Source organism: Diabrotica undecimpunctata, chromosome 2 (genome assembly GCF_040954645.1).
Source record: "Diabrotica undecimpunctata isolate CICGRU chromosome 2, icDiaUnde3, whole genome shotgun sequence".
Taxonomy (NCBI): Eukaryota; Metazoa; Arthropoda; class Insecta; order Coleoptera; family Chrysomelidae; genus Diabrotica; species Diabrotica undecimpunctata.
This window is the reverse complement of record NC_092804.1, coordinates 92,978,431-92,998,012: the sequence shown is the minus strand read 5'-3', so window position 1 is coordinate 92,998,012 and position 19,582 is coordinate 92,978,431. Positions and strand designations below refer to the sequence as shown.

General features: G+C 32.0%; 2 protein-coding genes across 2 annotated transcripts; both read left to right on the top strand.

Moving 5' to 3' along the window:
- Positions 1–4,942: 4,942 nt before the first annotated feature.
- On the top strand, positions 4,943–7,144 carry LOC140433793 (uncharacterized). Its single transcript, XM_072521769.1, has one exon. It carries the CDS (start codon positions 4,943–4,945, stop codon positions 7,142–7,144), a length of 2,202 nt encoding a protein of 733 aa, XP_072377870.1.
- Positions 7,145–7,289: 145 nt separating this feature from the next.
- LOC140433792 (uncharacterized) lies at positions 7,290–9,746 on the top strand. Its single transcript, XM_072521768.1, has one exon. It carries the CDS (start codon positions 7,290–7,292, stop codon positions 9,744–9,746), a length of 2,457 nt encoding a protein of 818 aa, XP_072377869.1.
- Positions 9,747–19,582: the final 9,836 nt, after the last annotated feature.

Sequence of the window (19,582 nt, the reverse complement as noted above, 5' to 3'; positions counted from 1 at the left end):
ATCATTTATATCTTTGAAAGCGGTCTTTGGATATAGAGATCGAAACGTTAGTAAAAACTTGTAAATAAATATATTGTGGCCTATTTTGAACATTAATATTTGAAAAATAAAATATAATTAACGTTAAAATAAAAGTAAGTGTACGTAACTGGATTTCCAAACGGCTTTCCGAATTTCTGGGCCTTTAAACGATGACTCACTCTCTCAAATAGTGAAATTATACCATAGTTATTGTTTAGTTTTTATTTTTAAGTATAGGTATAAGGATAATATTATTTATAGAGACTTATTATTTAGTTATTTGTGTACATAAACACTTGTGAAGTGTGTTTTCGTAGCCGTAATATCAAGGTTTGTCTAACAATTATATGTAGTTTTGTACGTTATAATAATGATGTATTTTTTAGATGAGTTTTAGATGAGATAAGTATATACAGCCTGAAGATTTGTGCTGGAAGGACTAATCATTTTTTGTATTTTAATCTAATAATAAATTTTTTATATTACCTATTTGTTTTTTTTTGCCTACCACTAGATATGATAAGAATGCTGCAAATTCCAGGAAAAACATAATAAGTAAGTTCCTACATATTTAGTATTTTTGCTTTTGAACTTTTTCTACCGTTTTTTTTTGGTTTTTGTGCGAAATAAACTGTTATCTCCATTTAAAACACACAATATTATCAATATAATCAATTCTATTTTTTGTCATCAGACTATTGATTTAAAAAAAAAATTGATATAATTACTAATATAATAACCACTTAACATCCCTATACCCAAGAAAATCCCAAAATATATTGCAAAACCTAAGTTTTTGAACCTTTTATTAGCATTGAAGCTTATGGCAATTTTAAAAGTGTCGTATGAAAGACGTATTCCCGCCTTTAAAAAGCGAGAATTTGATTGTCTTGGCCATATTGTTTTGACACTTTTGACAGATCGTATATGTTTATTTACGTTTGTTGTTTTTCGAATATTTTTAGTTTTATAATACTTTTATAGAAACTGTAATAATATATTGTGATAGTGCATAATAATATTTCTTATTTTCAACGTAGTTGCAGTGGCAGAAGCAATGTTAATAAAAAATCTTCAGGAATAACGTTCTATAGGTTAGTATACAAATATGTAAACAAAGTAATGGCCCGTACTTCAGAGAATAAATTAATAGTATTTGACTGTATTAATTTATCTTTATGTATAATATATCGTGTTTTTAGTGTTTACCGCGGGATAAATAAATCATAGTTTATTAAAAATGTATTGCACTTTATAGATTATGATTAAATCTTCTGAATAACTAGTCATATTTTTATAGTAGTTTTAATATTATTGAGTCCGGCCATGATCCCACCGCCATATTGGTATCACCGTTAGCCACGCCTACCTACGCCGTTTTTAATAAACACGTTAATATGATCATAGCTTCTCCATAGATTATAGATTCTAACTCGATGTGGGCGCCCTAAACTAGTCATTGTCTATATATAAACTATTATACTATGTTAGTCATAGTATCATGATTATATATGAATTTTTTTAAATTCATCTTTATGTAATGTGAGAGTATGAAATAACTGAGGATATGGCAACTCTGACATTAATTAAGGTTACGTTAAACGCGTTAAAATTTTTGAGATCATTTGGTTGCTGAACATCAAATATATATTTTTCAGCACACTGTTAATTTTAAGTCCATAATGCAAAAAGAAGTATTTTTTTAAATAATGAATGGGTTGCATGTGAGTACATACTAAATTAATAATGAAATAAAAGACGTTCTCACAATCAATCAAATCAATTGATTGTGAGAACATCTTTTATTTCATTACTAATTATTTATATATTTTTTTGTTAGGTATATTATATTTTTGCATGAATCTTGTAGATTTTAATAAATGAAAAGCATCACAAGAAAAGCAGTATGAATGTATTTATTCCAAACAAAATGAAAACATATACTCAAAAGAAAATTAGTTATTATATTTGCCACAGATCAGGATCTCCAAAATTAGTTTCAGAGGAAACAAGAAAAAAAGCGATGAGAAGACAACGTTCTTGTAAAATGGATTCAGCAAATTCTTCAACTATTTGGACCCCTCACACCCATAACCAATCGCTTCGTTTTGTAAATTTATCCAAAGATGAAAGGTCACTGATTGCAGGTAATTTTATAAAACATCTAAATTATCAATGGGAGTATCCTTCCAAAAAATATTGGACGCCCTTCGAGACTCTGCTAGTAGTAATATTGAACGAATTAGTTTGTTGAATCGAAAAGATCTGCAAAATATTGAAAAGGAGTTTTGTATACATAAATCTATGTATTTACATCAAAATGATGCTGTTAGCGTGAGTCTTTGGATAAATAATATGTGTAATAAATTAGTAGATGAATCACCTGTAATTTATTACAAATTACAATCGACAGTAGCAGACAATAATATATTTAAGGAAGACGATATTGTTCTGATCTTAATGACCCAGTATCAGATTAAATTATTAAAGAAATTTGGTACAAACATCATTTGTATCGATTCCACACATGACACAGTTATGATTTCCTATTTAGTGCCTACTCTTGTTGTTGACGAGTATGGAGAAGGTATTGCTGTGGCATACTTAATTTCAAATAAAACAGATACATTTGTTATGGCCCATTTCTTTGAAATTATTAAAACTAAGACTGGATCTATAACTCCTAAAGTATTTATGTCCGATGATGATGCTGTTTTGTATAATGCTTGGGTAAGTGTAATGGGTTTACCTCTACATCGCTTACTTTGTGCTTGGCATGTCGATCAAAACTGGCAAAAAAATAAATGGCTCCCAAGAAGTTAAAGCTGAAGTATATAAATGCTTAAGACTTCTAATACACAATACCAGTGAAAATGAATTTAGTAATCTTCTAGAAAATACACTAAATGAACTTCACAACAATGACGCTACAAAAGAATTTGCTAATTATTTTCAAAATAACTATGTTAATCGAGTGGAATCATGGGCACATTGTTATAGGTATGGATTGGGAATAAATACAAATATGTATTTAAAAGCATTCCATAAAGTCCTAAATCATATTTACTTAGAGGGAAAGAAGGTAAAGAGACTAGATAAAACGATATATGCTCTAATGAAATTTACTAGGGATAAACTGTTTGATTGATTAACGAAAACAATAAAAGGAAAGTTAACTTATCGAATTACCTTAATCAATAAAAGTCATATTGAATCTAGAAGCAATAAAAGAGAAAATATTACACAATCTAAAATAAATTCTAGTATTTGGGAAGTCAAATCTTCCAGTGGTAAGATAAATTATTTTTTTCAGAAAAGAATGCGCTGAATGTCCTGTAGAAAACTGTCAACTGAGATGTAATAATTGCCGATCGTGTATGCACATATATTCTTGTTCTTGTCCAAATTATCACATTAAATTTACAATCTGTAAGCATATCCATGCTTATATAAAGCCACATCAAGTCAGAACATTTGGATCCAAGTACCAGTACTACTATAGAAGATTCTTCAACTTTACCATCCTGTACTATTGATCACAGTATTACTGAAATTATAAAAATACAAGACAATGAGAATGCAGTTGATCGTATCATTGAAAAATGACTTTACTCCAAGGCCAATCATTAAGAACTAATCATCGTCACAGTCTGTTGTCAGTAGGGCATTTATTCAATCCGACGAAACAGTAAACGAACCTGCAAATAAACGTATTGCACCTCAAATTCGGTTTACATCCACAAAAAAGAAAAGAATAAATCCCTGCTCACAGAAAACACTATGTAAAGCAAATGAAGCTGAAACTACTTGCTATAAGGAGTTGCTCATGGGTTCAGCTTCTTCAACTACTTCCAAAGAAGTTTCTAGTGAGCATTCTTACTGTCAGAAACCAGTTCTATTTAAGTGAAATGTTAAAAACCACATTGTACCCCTGGACTTATATAAAGCGTTTGACCATACTAAGTGTCAGAGATTGCCTTTACCTATTAGAACAATTTGTTGGATGAAAGGCGTAGTGGTGGTAGGCCACGAAAAAGAGACAGTATGAAGTAGGCCATTAATGTCATGTAATTGTGTTGATATTGCAAGTTTGTTATTATTGCAAAAATAATATTTAAGTAAATGTAATACTGTATTCTGTGTAAAATAAAAGCAAATAAAACCGAATCCAACATACGCAAACCTCTTAAAACGGGTAGTTTTTTGGTGGTGCGACATTGTGGCGACCATGACAGGACTTTTTGAGTTGGATTTCGGTGTGAATTTTGTAGTTCTGGGCCAGTGAGTTTTTACCGCGTTCTTTTGGTTTGTGATTTGTATTGAGAACGTTTCGGTGGTTTTGAACCAAACCCACTATGGCAGCAGAATTGGAAAATAGAAAGAAAACCAGAAGAGTATTAAGGGCTATTTTTACGCGTACGGCCAACGAATTAGAAGGTCTTATGAAAGCAGAATCATTGGACTACGAGTCAATAGAAGTGTCATGGGAACTGTTAAAATGTAAGTTTGACGAGTTACAGTCAATTGACTCCAAAATTACTGAATTATCGTTTGAAAGTTCTACTGAAACGGAGCTAGAAGCAGAGATAGAGAGTTGTGATGTGTATTTGAGAAAGTTTTCCAAGTGTAGAACCAGATATAACAAGCTGATGGAAGAAACGAAGACTGAAGCATCCAGCAGGCATAGTGCAGTGTCCCAGAATACAGATGAGCCAGAGTTAACAGGTATGAGAAAGTTTAGATTACCTACTATTGAATTTAAAAAATATGATGGCAGTATCAAAGGTTGGTTGGCATTCTGGGCACAATTCAAAAAGATTCATGAGGATGATTCTATTGATTGCCATGATAAGATAGAATATTTAATTCAAGCCACAGTACCAGGTAGTAGAGACGTCAACTAGTAGAGAGCTATCCAGCTATGGCTGACAATTATAGTAAAATTATGGAAAGTATGCAAAGCAGATTTGGCAGAGAAGACTTACAGATAGAAGTATACATTAGAGAGTTACTAAAACTCATTTTGAGTAAGTCTGCATCTAAACAAAAGATCGATATATCTAAACTGTATGACAGCATTGAAACTCAACTGCGAGCACTGGAGACATTAGGTATCACATCTGACAAGTGTTCAGCAATGCTCTTTCCATTAATCGAATCTTGTTTACCTCAGGAATTGCTTAGGGTATGGCAACGCTCCACAAATATTGATTGTAGAGATGGGACATTGGAAAACAGGTTGAAACTGTTGATGACTTTTCTCAGAAATGAAGTAGAGAATGAACAAAGAATTGCTTTAGCTGCTGAAGGTTTTGGATTGTCTGAAGAAGTGGCTTCATCCTCTAAAGCTAGTGTCAAGAAATCATCAGGTTTTCCAACTGCTGCTAATTTAATTAATTGTGAAATTTCAGCTTGTGTCTTTTGTTCAGGTACACATGGTAGTGAAGATTGCTTTAAGGCACAAAAAATGACATTTGTTCAAAAAAGGGATATTCTCATTGGGAAGAAGGCTTGTTTTAGATGTCTAAAAGTGGGACATCAGACAAAAAGATTTAAAACAAGGCTAAGATGTGTTATCTGTAGCCAAGCTCATGTAGTCTTGATGTGCCCCAGTTTAACAATAAGTCAAGATAAGCATAGTAATAGTCAAAATGAGAACATGTCTTCTAAGGATGTCATAAACGACCAGTCTTTGACTAACCAAACTAAAGGTCATGTATTTTTGCAAACGTTGAGAGTCACTTTAACTGGTATCTTTGGTAATAGTAGAGTTGTTCGTGCCTTAATTGATAGTGGGTCACAAAGATCATATATATTAAAGGACACAGCTTTAAAATTAGGTTATCCAGTTAAACGACAGGAAAAAATTGTTCATTGTCTGTTCGGAGGGACAGAAGTTGCAAACTCTCATAACTGTTATGAAGTCACAATACAGGGTAAGAACTCTACATATTCTTTTGAGGCCTTAGATCAACTAACAATTTGTAGTGATGTGGCTCCAGTATTTCATGGTCTATGTAGGGAACATGCCAAGAACCTTAATATTGATTTATCTGATGATCTCCAACCTGGACCAATTGAACTGTTGCTGGGAGCAGATGTCGCTGGTTATTTGTATACAGGGGGTCGTCATAAACTAGATTGTGGACTAGTAGCTATAGAAACTCTCATTGGATGGACACTTATGGGAAAAATACCTACAAGTAGTAAACATTCTGATGTTGTCATGTCCACATTGAATCTTCTCATAAAGGATGCTTCCTTAAGTGAGCTTTGGGAGTTGGAAGCAATTGGTATTAAAGAGCCTACAGATAGATATACCAAAGAGGAGGCTGCTTTAGCTGCTAGGGATTTTTTTATGCAGACTGTAAGTGTAGATAATATGGGCCGCTACGAGATTCGTCTTCCTTGGTTGGATGGTCACCCTCCTCTCCCCAGTAAATGTGAGTTGTCGGGAAAAAGACTAAATTCCACTCTTCAAAAGCTGAAACGTGATGGTCTTTTTGAAAGGTATGATGATGTTTTTGCTGACTGGCAAGCTGAGGGTATAATTGAGCTAGTTGGAAAGTTAAATGATGTTGATAACAGTCTAGGACATTTTTTACCTCACCGCCCAGTAGTAAAGGAAGAAAGTACTACCAAGGTACGTCCAGTGTTTGATGCATCTGCACATTCAAAGAATAAACCTTCACTTAACCACTGTTTAGAGAAAGGTCCAAATCTAATTCAGTTAATTCCTTCAATGTTTGTAAGGTTTAGAGAAAATAAAATAGGAGTGATTTCTGATATTAAAAGAGCATTTCAACAAATAGGTGTGCATGAAAGGGACTGTGATTTTCTCAAATTTTTATGGGTTGACACAGAAGGTCAGACAGTAGTTTTTCGTCATAAACGTGTAGTATTCGGTGTTAACAGTAGTCCATTTTTATTAGGGATGACACTAGAGTACCACTTAGCAAGATACCTGGAAAAGGGCTCTACATCAGAATCATTGTATACTTTAGATGTTGTGAAGAGGTTAAGTCAAAGCTTCTATGTGGACAACTGTGTTACAAGCTTACCTGATGAAGAAATGGTGTCAAGGTTTGGAGTCTGTAGCAATTATGGCAGAGGGACAGTTTGAACTAAGAGGGTGAGAGCGTACAAGAAATGCTGAAGTTAGTGGAACTGAAGGGATATGTCCTGTTCTTGGTATGAACTGGCATCCTGTACGAGATGTTTTGACAGTTAATTTAAAATTCTTAAGAGAGGACACTGACTTAGAAAATATGGTAGTGACTAAACGTAGAATCCTTTCTATAGCCCAGAAAGTGTTTGATCCTATTGGATATTTATGTCCAGCTCTATTAGTGCCCAAACTCATGTTGCAAAAGTTGTGGGAGAGGAGCTTGGCATGGGACGAACCACTGGATGAAGTCATCTCTGAAGAGTTTAAAATTTGGTTGAAAGATTTACCTTATCTTGGGAAGATTGAATTGCCTCGATGGGTACACATGAATGGTGAGACATTACAAAATTTAAGTATCCATATTTTTTGTGATGCAAGCAAACTGGCCTATGCTTGTGCCATCTTTTTGCGAGTGAGTTATTCTGGTAAAGTATTTGTATCTCTATTGGCCTCGAGAGCTAGATTGGCTCCAATTAAGAAATCTACCTCAAAAATGACTATTCCACGTCTGGAGCTGCTAGCTGCAACTATAGGTGTCCGTTTGTATGTTCAGGTTGCAGAGAACTTGCCCGGAAATATAGAATCCTTTTTTTGGAGTGACTCAAGCACTGTTATTTCCTGGATACAACGCCAAGAAGAATGGGGAGTTTTTGTATGGAACAGAGTTAAAGAAATTCGTAGCTTAACTTCAATGGAAAGCTGGCGTCACCTACCAGGAGCGGTAAATCCTGCAGACTTGCCATCACGAGGGTGCACTTCTAGACATTTGTTTCAGTCAAGATGGTGGGAGGGGCCGAAGTGGTTATATGAAAGCCGTGATAAGTGGCCATCTAGTGCGGCTACTTGTGATGAAGAAGAAGTTAATGCCGAGCGTAGGAAGACTTTGGTGACATCTCTTGTTAATGTTTATAATTCGTGTGACTGGCATTTTAGCTACTTTTCACAGTATAGTAAGATGGTACGAATGGTTGCTTGGATTCAACGTTTTGTAAAAAATTGTCGCAAAGGTGACCAGAAGTGTAAAGGTGAGTTGACTTCTGAAGAGTTTGAAGCTACAGAGAAATTTATTTTGACAAAAGTGCAGCCGGAAAGCTTCTCAGGTGTGAATGATAAAAGGATTAATCATCTTGACCCATTTTATGAAGAAGGGGGTTTGATTAGATTGAGATCTAGAGTTTGTAACAGAGAAGATACACAGTATTACCGTTTTCCAGTCGTACTGCCATCTAAACATGAGGTAACCATTAAGTTAATTAGGTATTATCACTTAAAGTCTTGTCATGTTGGGATCCAAGGTACTTTAAGTTTGCTCCGAGAAAAGTTTTGGATTCTCTCAGGAAGGCGTAGTGTAAGATCCGTTATTTCCAAGTGTGTATTGTGCCGGAGGTACACTGGAAAGCATCTAGCAGTTCATACTCCCCCTTTACCGGCTAACAGAGTGCGTGACGCTGTAGCATTTGAAGTAACCGGTATTGACTTTGCGGGACCTCTGTTCCTTAAGACCGGTGAAAAAGTTTGGATTTGTATGTTCACGTGTGCGATTTTCAGGGCGGTTCATCTAGAACTCTGTTGTTCGCTATCAACTTCTAATTTTCTTCAGGCCTTACGCCGGTTCGTGTCTCGTCGTGGAAGGCCGAAAACGATTTATAGTGATAACGGTACGAGTTTTGTGGGTGCTGAAAATGCCTTATCATGTCTGGACTGGAACGTTATTACTCGTGAGATGTCTGTGCAACGTATTCGTTGGCATTTTAATCCACCTACAGCAGCTTGGTGGGGAGGATTCTGGGAGCGTCTCATTGGTGTTATGAAACAGTTGTTGAGAAAAACACTAGGTCGTGCCAGTTTGGACTATGAGACTTTGCTAACCTTATTATGTGAGTGTGAGGCAATAATTAATTCGCGACCATTAACGTATTTATCGGAGGATCCTCAAGAGTTAGTTGCCTTGACACCAGCGATGTTTTTGCGGGATCAGGTGGACTGCGGGCTACCAGATTGTGATGCTATAGACAATGCTTCATTGTGTCGGAAAGTGCGTCGGGTTCAGACTTTGCGAGAGGAACTTCGTAAGCGATTCCGTTTGGAATATCTTGGACAGTTAAAACTGGTTTGCGCGAATAAAACTCACCGCCAGATCGCTCTTAATGAAATTGTGCTTGTCGGTAACGATGGCAGTAAACGTTTGGATTGGCCTATGGGACGAGTTGTTGAACTTTTTCCTGGTAAAGATGGAAGTGTTCGACTGTGCAAAGTTAAGACAGCTAAGGGATATTTATTGAGGCCTGTCCAGCGTCTTTACCCACTAGAGTGTTGTACTGTTCCTGAGTTCGAGCTTCAGAATGATGTGAAGACGTCAATGAAGGATGACAGTGAATTAAATGGTACCCCACATGTTCCTGAGTTGGCTGCGGGAGACTCCAGTTCCGAAGACGAATACTGTGAGAGTGCGGGAGTGTTTAAAGTCAGTATTCCGACAAATAGTGCAAAGGTTTCTGAAGTGAAAATCACACGTACGGGACGGGCTTCTAAAATGCCTAAACGTTATTTGGAGTAGTGATTGTCAAAAACTGTATACTTATTAGCAATTTTTAATTTTTTGTATGATGGTTTTGTAGTATGTCTCTTTAGATTTTGTGAGCAATATTTTACTTTATCAGAATATTCCTCAGGTGGGAGTATGTCAGAGATTGCCTTTACCTATTAGAACAATTTGTTGGATGAAAGGCGTAGTGGTGGTAGGCCACGAAAAAGAGACAGTATGAAGTAGGCCATTAATGTCATGTAATTGTGTTGATATTGCAAGTTTGTTATTATTGCAAAAATAATATTTAAGTAAATGTAATACTGTATTCTGTGTAAAATAAAAGCAAATAAAACCGAATCCAACATACGCAAACCTCTTAAAACGGGTAGTTTTTTGGTGGTGCGACATTGTGGCGACCATGACAGGACTTTTTGAGTTGGATTTCGGTGTGAAATCCAACTCAAAAGGAAAGTTAACTTATCGAATTACCTTAATCAATAAAAGTCATATTGAATCTAGAAGCAATAAAAGAGAAAATATTACACAATCTAAAATAAATTCTAGTATTTGGGAAGTCAAATCTTCCAGTGGTAAGATAAATTATTTTTTTCAGAAAAGAATGCGCTGAATGTCCTGTAGAAAACTGTCAACTGAGATGTAATAATTGCCGATCGTGTATGCACATATATTCTTGTTCTTGTCCAAATTATCACATTAAATTTACAATCTGTAAGCATATCCATGCTTATATAAAGCCACATCAAGTCAGAACATTTGGATCCAAGTACCAGTACTACTATAGAAGATTCTTCAACTTTACCATCCTGTACTATTGATCACAGTATTACTGAAATTATAAAAATACAAGACAATGAGAATGCAGTTGATCGTATCATTGAAAAATGACTTTACTCCAAGGCCAATCATTAAGAACTAATCATCGTCACAGTCTGTTGTCAGTAGGGCATTTATTCAATCCGACGAAACAGTAAACGAACCTGCAAATAAACGTATTGCACCTCAAATTCGGTTTACATCCACAAAAAAGAAAAGAATAAATCCCTGCTCACAGAAAACACTATGTAAAGCAAATGAAGCTGAAACTACTTGCTATAAGGAGTTGCTCATGGGTTCAGCTTCTTCAACTACTTCCAAAGAAGTTTCTAGTGAGCATTCTTACTGTCAGAAACCAGTTCTATTTAAGTGAAATGTTAAAAACCACATTGTACCCCTGGACTTATATAAAGCGTTTGACCATACTAAGTGTCAGAGATTGCCTTTACCTATTAGAACAATTTGTTGGATGAAAGGCGTAGTGGTGGTAGGCCACGAAAAAGAGACAGTATGAAGTAGGCCATTAATGTCATGTAATTGTGTTGATATTGCAAGTTTGTTATTATTGCAAAAATAATATTTAAGTAAATGTAATACTGTATTCTGTGTAAAATAAAAGCAAATAAAACCGAATCCAACATACGCAAACCTCTTAAAACGGGTAGTTTTTTGGTGGTGCGACACTAAGTAACTTTGAAATAAGAGGAAAATATTTGCATTTTTTTAAAATTATATATACAACAGAGAAAATTATTTAAGTAAAATTTATAAACCCCAATACAAATACCTCAGGGATCAGTTGTTCTTCTTGTACTATTTTTTATTTGCATAAATTCATTATCATTACTACATTTAGAAGGAAAATAAAATTATTTGCTGATGATACCATTATAATTTATTTTAACCCCATAATGTACGTGTTTGACTCTGATATGAGTGTGCCTTACTGACAATTTTGTACACACTCGAATCTGATACGAGTGACTATTAAATTTTAAACTTTAAATTTTTCAAGCACTTGCAAAGTTGGTGTTTGTATAAATATCTAAATAGCTGTAAAATCTTTTCTACATTTTTACTTCTTCTTTTACATCTATACCTTTTTTTATTGCCAAGACTGCGTTGTAATTGTAAAATAATACCCATTTATTTATCTAATAATTTGCAGTAGGAACCATTGACAATTGATACATGGAATTTTGTCGAATTGTTAAAAATCTGTTTTTATTTGAAACGTTAGTGTACTAAACAGAGTTATAGATACCTTTTTTTATGGCCCACTCAATGTTAAGACATTATAAAATGAAATTTATTTTCTAATAACTTGCAGTCCGAACCATGGACAATCGATAAGAATTGAATTTTGTAGAATTTTCAGAATTTTGTTTTCATACAAAGGGTTAGTGCATTTAAATCAGTCTGAAGTGAATCATGTTTTTATATTCTTAGAACTATTTTATGTCTTATATAGAGAGGTTTTATATAGATTATTTGTATATATTATGAAGAATATATAATTTATTAACTCGCCTCATCCCCAGGTAAAGTAAAGGTGGTACGCCACTGAGAATACTTTTTTCAATTTAATTATACACCAACACAACATTTTCACTTTAAAAAAATTTGATCATTTTTTTACAGAAACCTCAAATTTAATGTGAAGATGATATTTTTTAATAGAGAAACTATTATCAAAAATTACTAGATTTGACACAAATTAAATCTGATATGAAATTTAGTTTATACATCTATTACTATTTTGTAAATTTATGATAGTAGTACATAGTACTAACACTATATATATATATATATATATATATATATATATATATATATATATATATATATATATATATATATATATATATATATATATAATTATATATATATATATATATATATATATATATATATAATATATATATATGTATATATATATATATATATATATATATATAATATATATATATATATATATATATATATATATATATATATATATATATATATATATATAATATATATATATATATATATATATATATATATATATATATATATATATATATATATGTATTTAGTAATTAAATAAATGTAGTTAATTAATGGACTAGATCATAAATTGTTATATCGCTTTGATTTACAGCGTAGAAAATTTAAGGCTACAAAAATCTGAAAATTTTCTAGGCATAATACACATTTTGAAAATATTATGTGTTTTATTTAATATCTTACTAATTGTAATAATGGGTAAAAACTGTTGTACCATAAATAAGGTAGATAATCAAATAATATAGAAATAATTATCAAAATGCTAACATGTTTATGAAAATTCTTAATTTTTGGTGTTAAATCATATCTTAAAAATCATAAGGAGTAACACATCTTAATTTGTCCTATTACCTGTAATGTCTAAGGTTTGCTTATGAATTATTCTTTGAATACGTATATAGATGTTTTTATTTACGTTTTTTGATCCCTAAGAGATTAGGCGAAAATAAATAATATAGACATTCGAGTTTAAATTTATTTTTGCATTATTGGATGAAATGACAATGACAGCCGTCAACAAGACTGCTTTTATTAATATTTCTCCGTCATACCGCATGGCGCTTCCATCAAGTCCACCTGATAGCTAGCCGCTCATCATTAAAATTAAACACAGTATAAATCATTAAATGTCAAATATAAGTTTGATTATGTTATGTTGGGTGCCCTCAACTAGTATATATATATATATATATATATATATATATATATATATATATATATATATATATATATATAATATATATATATATATATATATATATATATATATATATATATATATACATATAGAGTGTTGTAAAATTTCACATTTGGCGGGGACAAAAACAATAACAAAAAGTAACAACATGTCTGTCACAAGGAGACAAAGTAAAATGCAGGAAAGGAAGGAGGATAACAGAGAAGATGAAACAATTTTGGAAGAAGTATCGGATAATGAAGGAAATGTGACAATAGTTGAGGAGAGAAAAGAACTATCAGGAATAGATAAAATATTACAACTAATGCAACTCCAGTCACAAAAAATGGATGAAACAAAACAAAAAATGGCAGAAACGAAACAAACAATGGAAGAAAACCAACGGGAAACAAGGCAAGCAATAGAACTAAATAACAGAAATATAGAGCAGCGTTTGGAAAACTATGAACAAAAATTAGAAGAAAATGATAGGAAAATGGAAAAGCGTTTGGACAAATATGAAAAAGATGTAAAAGTCTGTTTAGAAAAAGTCAGAGAAGAAACAGAGAGGAAACTAGAGATGCAGAGAAAAGAAATAGAAACTGTCCAGAAAAAGGAATTAGAACAGTTAGAAGAAAAATTTGAAATGGCGCTACAAGAAGACAGGAAGGAAGTAGAAAGAAGATTAAAGCAAAATGAAAAACAAATGGCAGAAATTGAACTAAGAGGGGTAGAGAGAAAAGAAGTTATCATCCATGGAACAAGCGAGGCGAAAATACAATTTGGCGGGGATATTCGGAAAACACACCCAGTACCGTTTGTTAAAAATTTGAAAACCAAATTACAACATATTAGATATTTTGACGATTGCAAAGAAACAATTATAAACCATTTGAAAGAAGGAGCAGCGTTATGGTATGAAAGCAAGGAAGATGAGTTTGAAAATTGGACAGATTTTGAAAATAAATTTCTCAACTATTTCTGGGGGAAAATTAAACAGAGAGAAATCAACCAAGAGCTACAGAATGGAAAATATCACGAAAAAATGGGAATATCTGAAGAAAGATATGCTTTGCAGATATATAACAATTCAAAATATCTAGAATACAAATATTCTACCGAACAGCTGGTAGAAATGATCAGCAGACATTTTGAGGAAACGTTGGAAGATCACGTGATTTTGAGAAACTATCAAGATATTGATAGTTTGTGCCAATTCCTTCAATTAAAAGAAGCGAAAAGAAAAGAAATGAGAAATAGAAGACAACATGACCAATATAATGGACCGGAAAGAAGGTTTTCATCAAATTATGACCAGAGAAACCGACATCCCAGATCAACAAACGAATATAGGCCGAGAAATTACAATAATTACAATAGACAACAAAATTACGATAACCGGAATGATACACAAAATAGAACAAATGAAAATCACAACAGGAATAGAGATGCACAAAATCCTCCGAATAGGAATACTAACGAACAAAGGGACGATAGAAATAACCAGAGCTTCCAACAACAAAATAGAAGGGAGATGAATCATGTAGCAATAGGAAACGAAAGACAAATTTCTAATTCTAATCTAATATTTTTAGATGCATTTATAAAACATAAAGCGATTAAAATTGTGATTGATTCTGGCTCGGAGATATCGCTAATCAATAAAAAACTAGTAAAAGAATTAAATTTGGACAGATTTGTGTATAAGATTCCTAGGGTTGATTTAGTGGGTGCAAACAATAAAAATTTGACGACAGTAAACGAAGGTTTGGGAGTACAGATAAGAGTGGGAAACAAATTCCATATTATGAAATGTGTGGTGATTGAAGATTTAAATCATGATATGATAGCGGGAATTGATGAATTGAGGAAAAAAGATATCACCATAAATTTTTCGGAAAATAAACTGGAAATCAGAGCAGAACCAGACAACACAGGAGAAGAAAAGCAAACAGATAGGAAAACAAATTCTGGAAGGATCAATGCACAGGAAAAACGCAAAGAAATCGATATGACTGTAGAGGATAAACCGAAAGTACAAGAACAAGATCTAACAGAAGAGAAAAAGAGAAGGAAGAAAAAGAAGAAGAGTTCGAAAAGAAAGCAGGAAAATAAGATGGAGACCAGAGAAAAACAGGAAATAGAAGGTACAGAAGAATTGTTGGCAACCGACGATAAAACAGAATGGAAGCAGGAAGAAAAAGAAAGTATCATCAGAGAAATGAAAGGAATAGAAACATGGCGCTCGGAATACCAAAGGGAATTAGAGGATAAAAAGATAACAGAAGAAAAAATGGCACTGATGGATGAGAATCCAGAATTTTGTGAAGAAGTATTATGGACAGTGAACACATGTGAACAAAAGGAGGATGAAAGAAAAATAAATTGTGGAGAAAACATGGGAAAGAAAATAGAGAAGATTTTAGGAAACCATGGAGATCTTGTTAATGAAGTAAACCGAGTGGCTAAAAATTATGAACTTTCTTTAAGGGAAAATACTTGGAAAAATTTAGAACGAAAATATATCCAATCCCGTATAAAGACAGGCAATATACGGGGTATTTTTAACATTCACGACATCTATCAATATCATGAATAGATTTTAATAACATAGTGAAATAATTTGATCCTAGAAAACTTTTGTCATTTTTAAAATTTAACAAAGAGTTTTCGGCAGATCAAATGGCGGGGATTTGTTATGATATGTAAAATCGAGAAAAATATTGGGTTGATTAAAATATTTCAAAGTTCAAAAACATTAAAATAATTCAGATAAGTAGGATAATAACCAACAAACATTTCGAAGAAGGAAAGTTATTAAATTCTTGGATTACCTGTACTAAACAAAATGTAAGCTATGCATAAATTATTTCTTTGTTATACTTGAGTGACCCGCATAAGTTTAAGTGAAATCCAAAGACAATTGAACCGGGTTTTCCAAATACATTAATGCAGTGATTAAAGACAATAGAAGAGATTTTAGAAAGAGGTTTTTGTTAGTTTTTAAGAATTATAGAAAAATATTATTTGTAAATAAGTTTTAGGAAATTTTATAATTATAGGTAAAAATTTGTTTGTTATCGAAATGAAAAAATGGGGGAATTGTGACGAGTTTTGATTGGCGGAGATTGAAAAAGGTGGGATAGGTATGTAGGAATGAAAGTTTAGCTAGATTTAGGAGAGAGAAAAGATAATCAGTTGGTTTTCCAAGTCTGTAAGACGAACAGTGATTGTTCTCTGGCGGTTCCCGAGAAGTAGCAAGCAGTAGTGTTGAATGTTAGTGAGTTTTTGTGGAGTTAGTGTATCTGACAGGAGCTGAAGCAGCAAAATATTGTAAGTCATATTTTTCTACTTATATTCCAAGAGTCACTGTTCAGGCCAACGAGAGATTCAGTTTATCGTAAAGAGAAGATATTCCAAGAGTCATTTTTCACTCGGGCCAACGAGAGATTCAGTTTATCGAGAGGAGAAAGGCTATCATAATTTGAATGATTTGTGCTTTTGAAGGAGATCATTAAGGACGATATACTTGCAACAATCTGTTGTAAGATTGCTGATTACATAGGGAGCGGTTGAGAGGAGATAACATAGTCTACAAGGAACAAGGATTTGGACCACTCATCATCAGAGAGAGATATTTTTGTTTTCTGCAGTTTTTTTTCTTTTATTGATAACACAATTTTTACACTTAATTTAGAAAGGATATAAATATTTTGATTAGGAGAGTTAGAATAGTTTGGGATTTTGAGATTTCAATTAATATTGTTTGTACCATTAATTTTGATTGTTCACGTACGTAGAACAAAATTTTGAGAATCAATATATGAGATTTGTTTATTGAAAACTTTTGAGTGTGAATTATTTCATTATTTTTATTTCAATATATAGTGTTAGATCATATGTGTTTTTTTATTATTCCGGTATTCTTTGGACCTTACCTTTCACATGTAATAGCATAGATATTGAAGCACGAATTTAACCCTGAGATAAAAGAATTAAAAATTGTGATAGAGTCATAATCATATCATTTAAATAATTTTAATTAATAAAAAAATTAATTAGCTAATTATTGCTTGGCGCACAAAGACTTTAAATATCACAATAATATATATATATATATATATATATATATATATATATATATATACAGTAGACTCCCTTTATAACGAGAACTAAAATGACAGACTTATTACCTCGTTATAAGCCGATCTCGTTATATCAGACAATCATAATACTGTGCATACATATGAATCTGTAGTTTTCTAAACCATTAACTTCCTATAGTGAAGCCATTCGGAGCAATATAAGATGCTAATAAATATTGTTTGAATGGCGTTTTTGAAAAAAAGTTATTTACTTTTATTGTCAATGAAATATATTAAAACATAAAAGAGTTGTTTACTTTTATTATCAATGATATACGTTAGAACAAAAAAGCTGTACTTAAATTTTAATAAAATTTTTTAATAAAAAACACGTTTTTGGATCTTATTTATAATATATCTCTCGTTATAACCAAATTTGCCTCGCTATAGACGGTTATAATTCAATAGAAATTTCACGGGACATCTAATGTATCTCGTTATAAGCGAAACCTCGTAATAACCGTGTTCGTTATAGAGGGAGTATACTGTATATTGAAAATGTATTTTATAAATTTTTTTTTTTTTTTTATAATAAATGTTGTAATTTTTTAAATCTGTGGTTCGTTGTCTAATTTAATATATACCTCAGCTAGCTCAATTATGTGTTCTAAGCAATCTGTCACTGTGTGACGTCGACTCTGTAGTCTCCTGGTAGAGTTCAAAAAGAAATTAAACCAAAATTTACTTTAGACTTTTGATAAATTAACCCAAATGAAGCACGTTATTTATTAATATTGAACAAATTTAATATAAACAATAAAATTCGTCTGCAACTTGGGTTGCCTTTAAAAATTTACAAAAATAGTAATCGTATAAATTTTAATATGGGTTAGTGTCGTGAAAATTTAAATTTTTTTACAAAATGTGGAGACTCTATACAAGTACCTAAAAATAAATAAATATTGCAACTTTATAAAGTGTTTAAATGAACTACAAAGAAAAGAAAATGAACACTTTATTCCGCTGACTTTTAACTTGCATTCAAATATAATCAAAATTTCAAATAATCCCCAAAATTATTATCTAACCTTACTTTTAAAACAGTTCTGATTTATTTAAAGAAAACTAACTACTCGCAAAATAATTGGTGAAACTGGAATATCAATCCTCTCTTCGGAAGTTAAGGTACGTACTATTCTATTTTTAATTTAATGATCATTAATATTTTCAATTTTTTTAAGGCCTATCGCAATTATGTTAATTCATGAATTTTAATTTTCTCAATTTAAATGACATTTCTGTACTCCAATAATAATTTATAAGTTAAATTGTTTCTCTTACTCTCTGGAACAAATTCTGGATATCTCTGCTGTGGAAACTGTGGAAAAACTAAAAATCAAAAACTCAAAATTTCTTGTCGGCCTCCTCCAAAATCTATCATTCGTTGCTAACAGCAACCAACGTTCTTTTTTCTTTTCGTCTTCTATTTTTTTTTAAACCATAAAACTGTCCTGTTCTGACACATTTGTCAATCCACATTAATTTCTCATAATCACTTTAATCACATCTAATTTGGGAATTTATAAAAAAAAATGTTCAGATATAAAACTTATTCTATTACAATGCTAATACAATTTATTCTTTTCATCTCCACATCATTGTAATTTCTTATTTAACAAAACCCCTATTAATTTAGCTCCCATAGACTTGCTTGACAGTTTATTTTCTGACGTTTTCAAAATTTCTATGTTTAAATATTTTTTAAGAATTCTTCTTTTTTTGTTCTTTTTAAGGTTTAGACGATTCACCTATACACTAGGCAACTATACTATTCAGAAATTATTAACACTATACCAGGTAAGTCAAAATTAATTTATTTAACAATTTACTAATCTTTTTCTCTCTTTTATTTCAGAGTCGAACCCACATTGTGATGGCTTCATAAAATTCATGAACAACAAACTCATATAAAAATCCATTTAAGTTGTATCCTTTTTAACATATTGAAATCATTTCAACTTCCCCCCAATTTGGATTTTGTTCAGTGCTAACTATCAGCACTTACTAAATCTAAATTCTTACCGGTAAACTTAAATATTTTATTAATATTAACATAACAATAAACTGACTTTTATTAATAAGCATATCTCTTGATTATTTTTTTTTTATAATTTACTCTATGACAAATACAGAATTCTCCAAACAAATTCTACAAATCT

Bases quoted from the DNA above. Each gene is read 5' to 3' on its own strand.
- LOC140433793 (XM_072521769.1), top strand. From the start codon at position 4,943: ATGGCTGACAATTATAGTAAAATTATGGAAAGTATGCAAAGCAGATTT.
- LOC140433792 (XM_072521768.1), top strand. From the start codon at position 7,290: ATGGTAGTGACTAAACGTAGAATCCTTTCTATAGCCCAGAAAGTGTTT.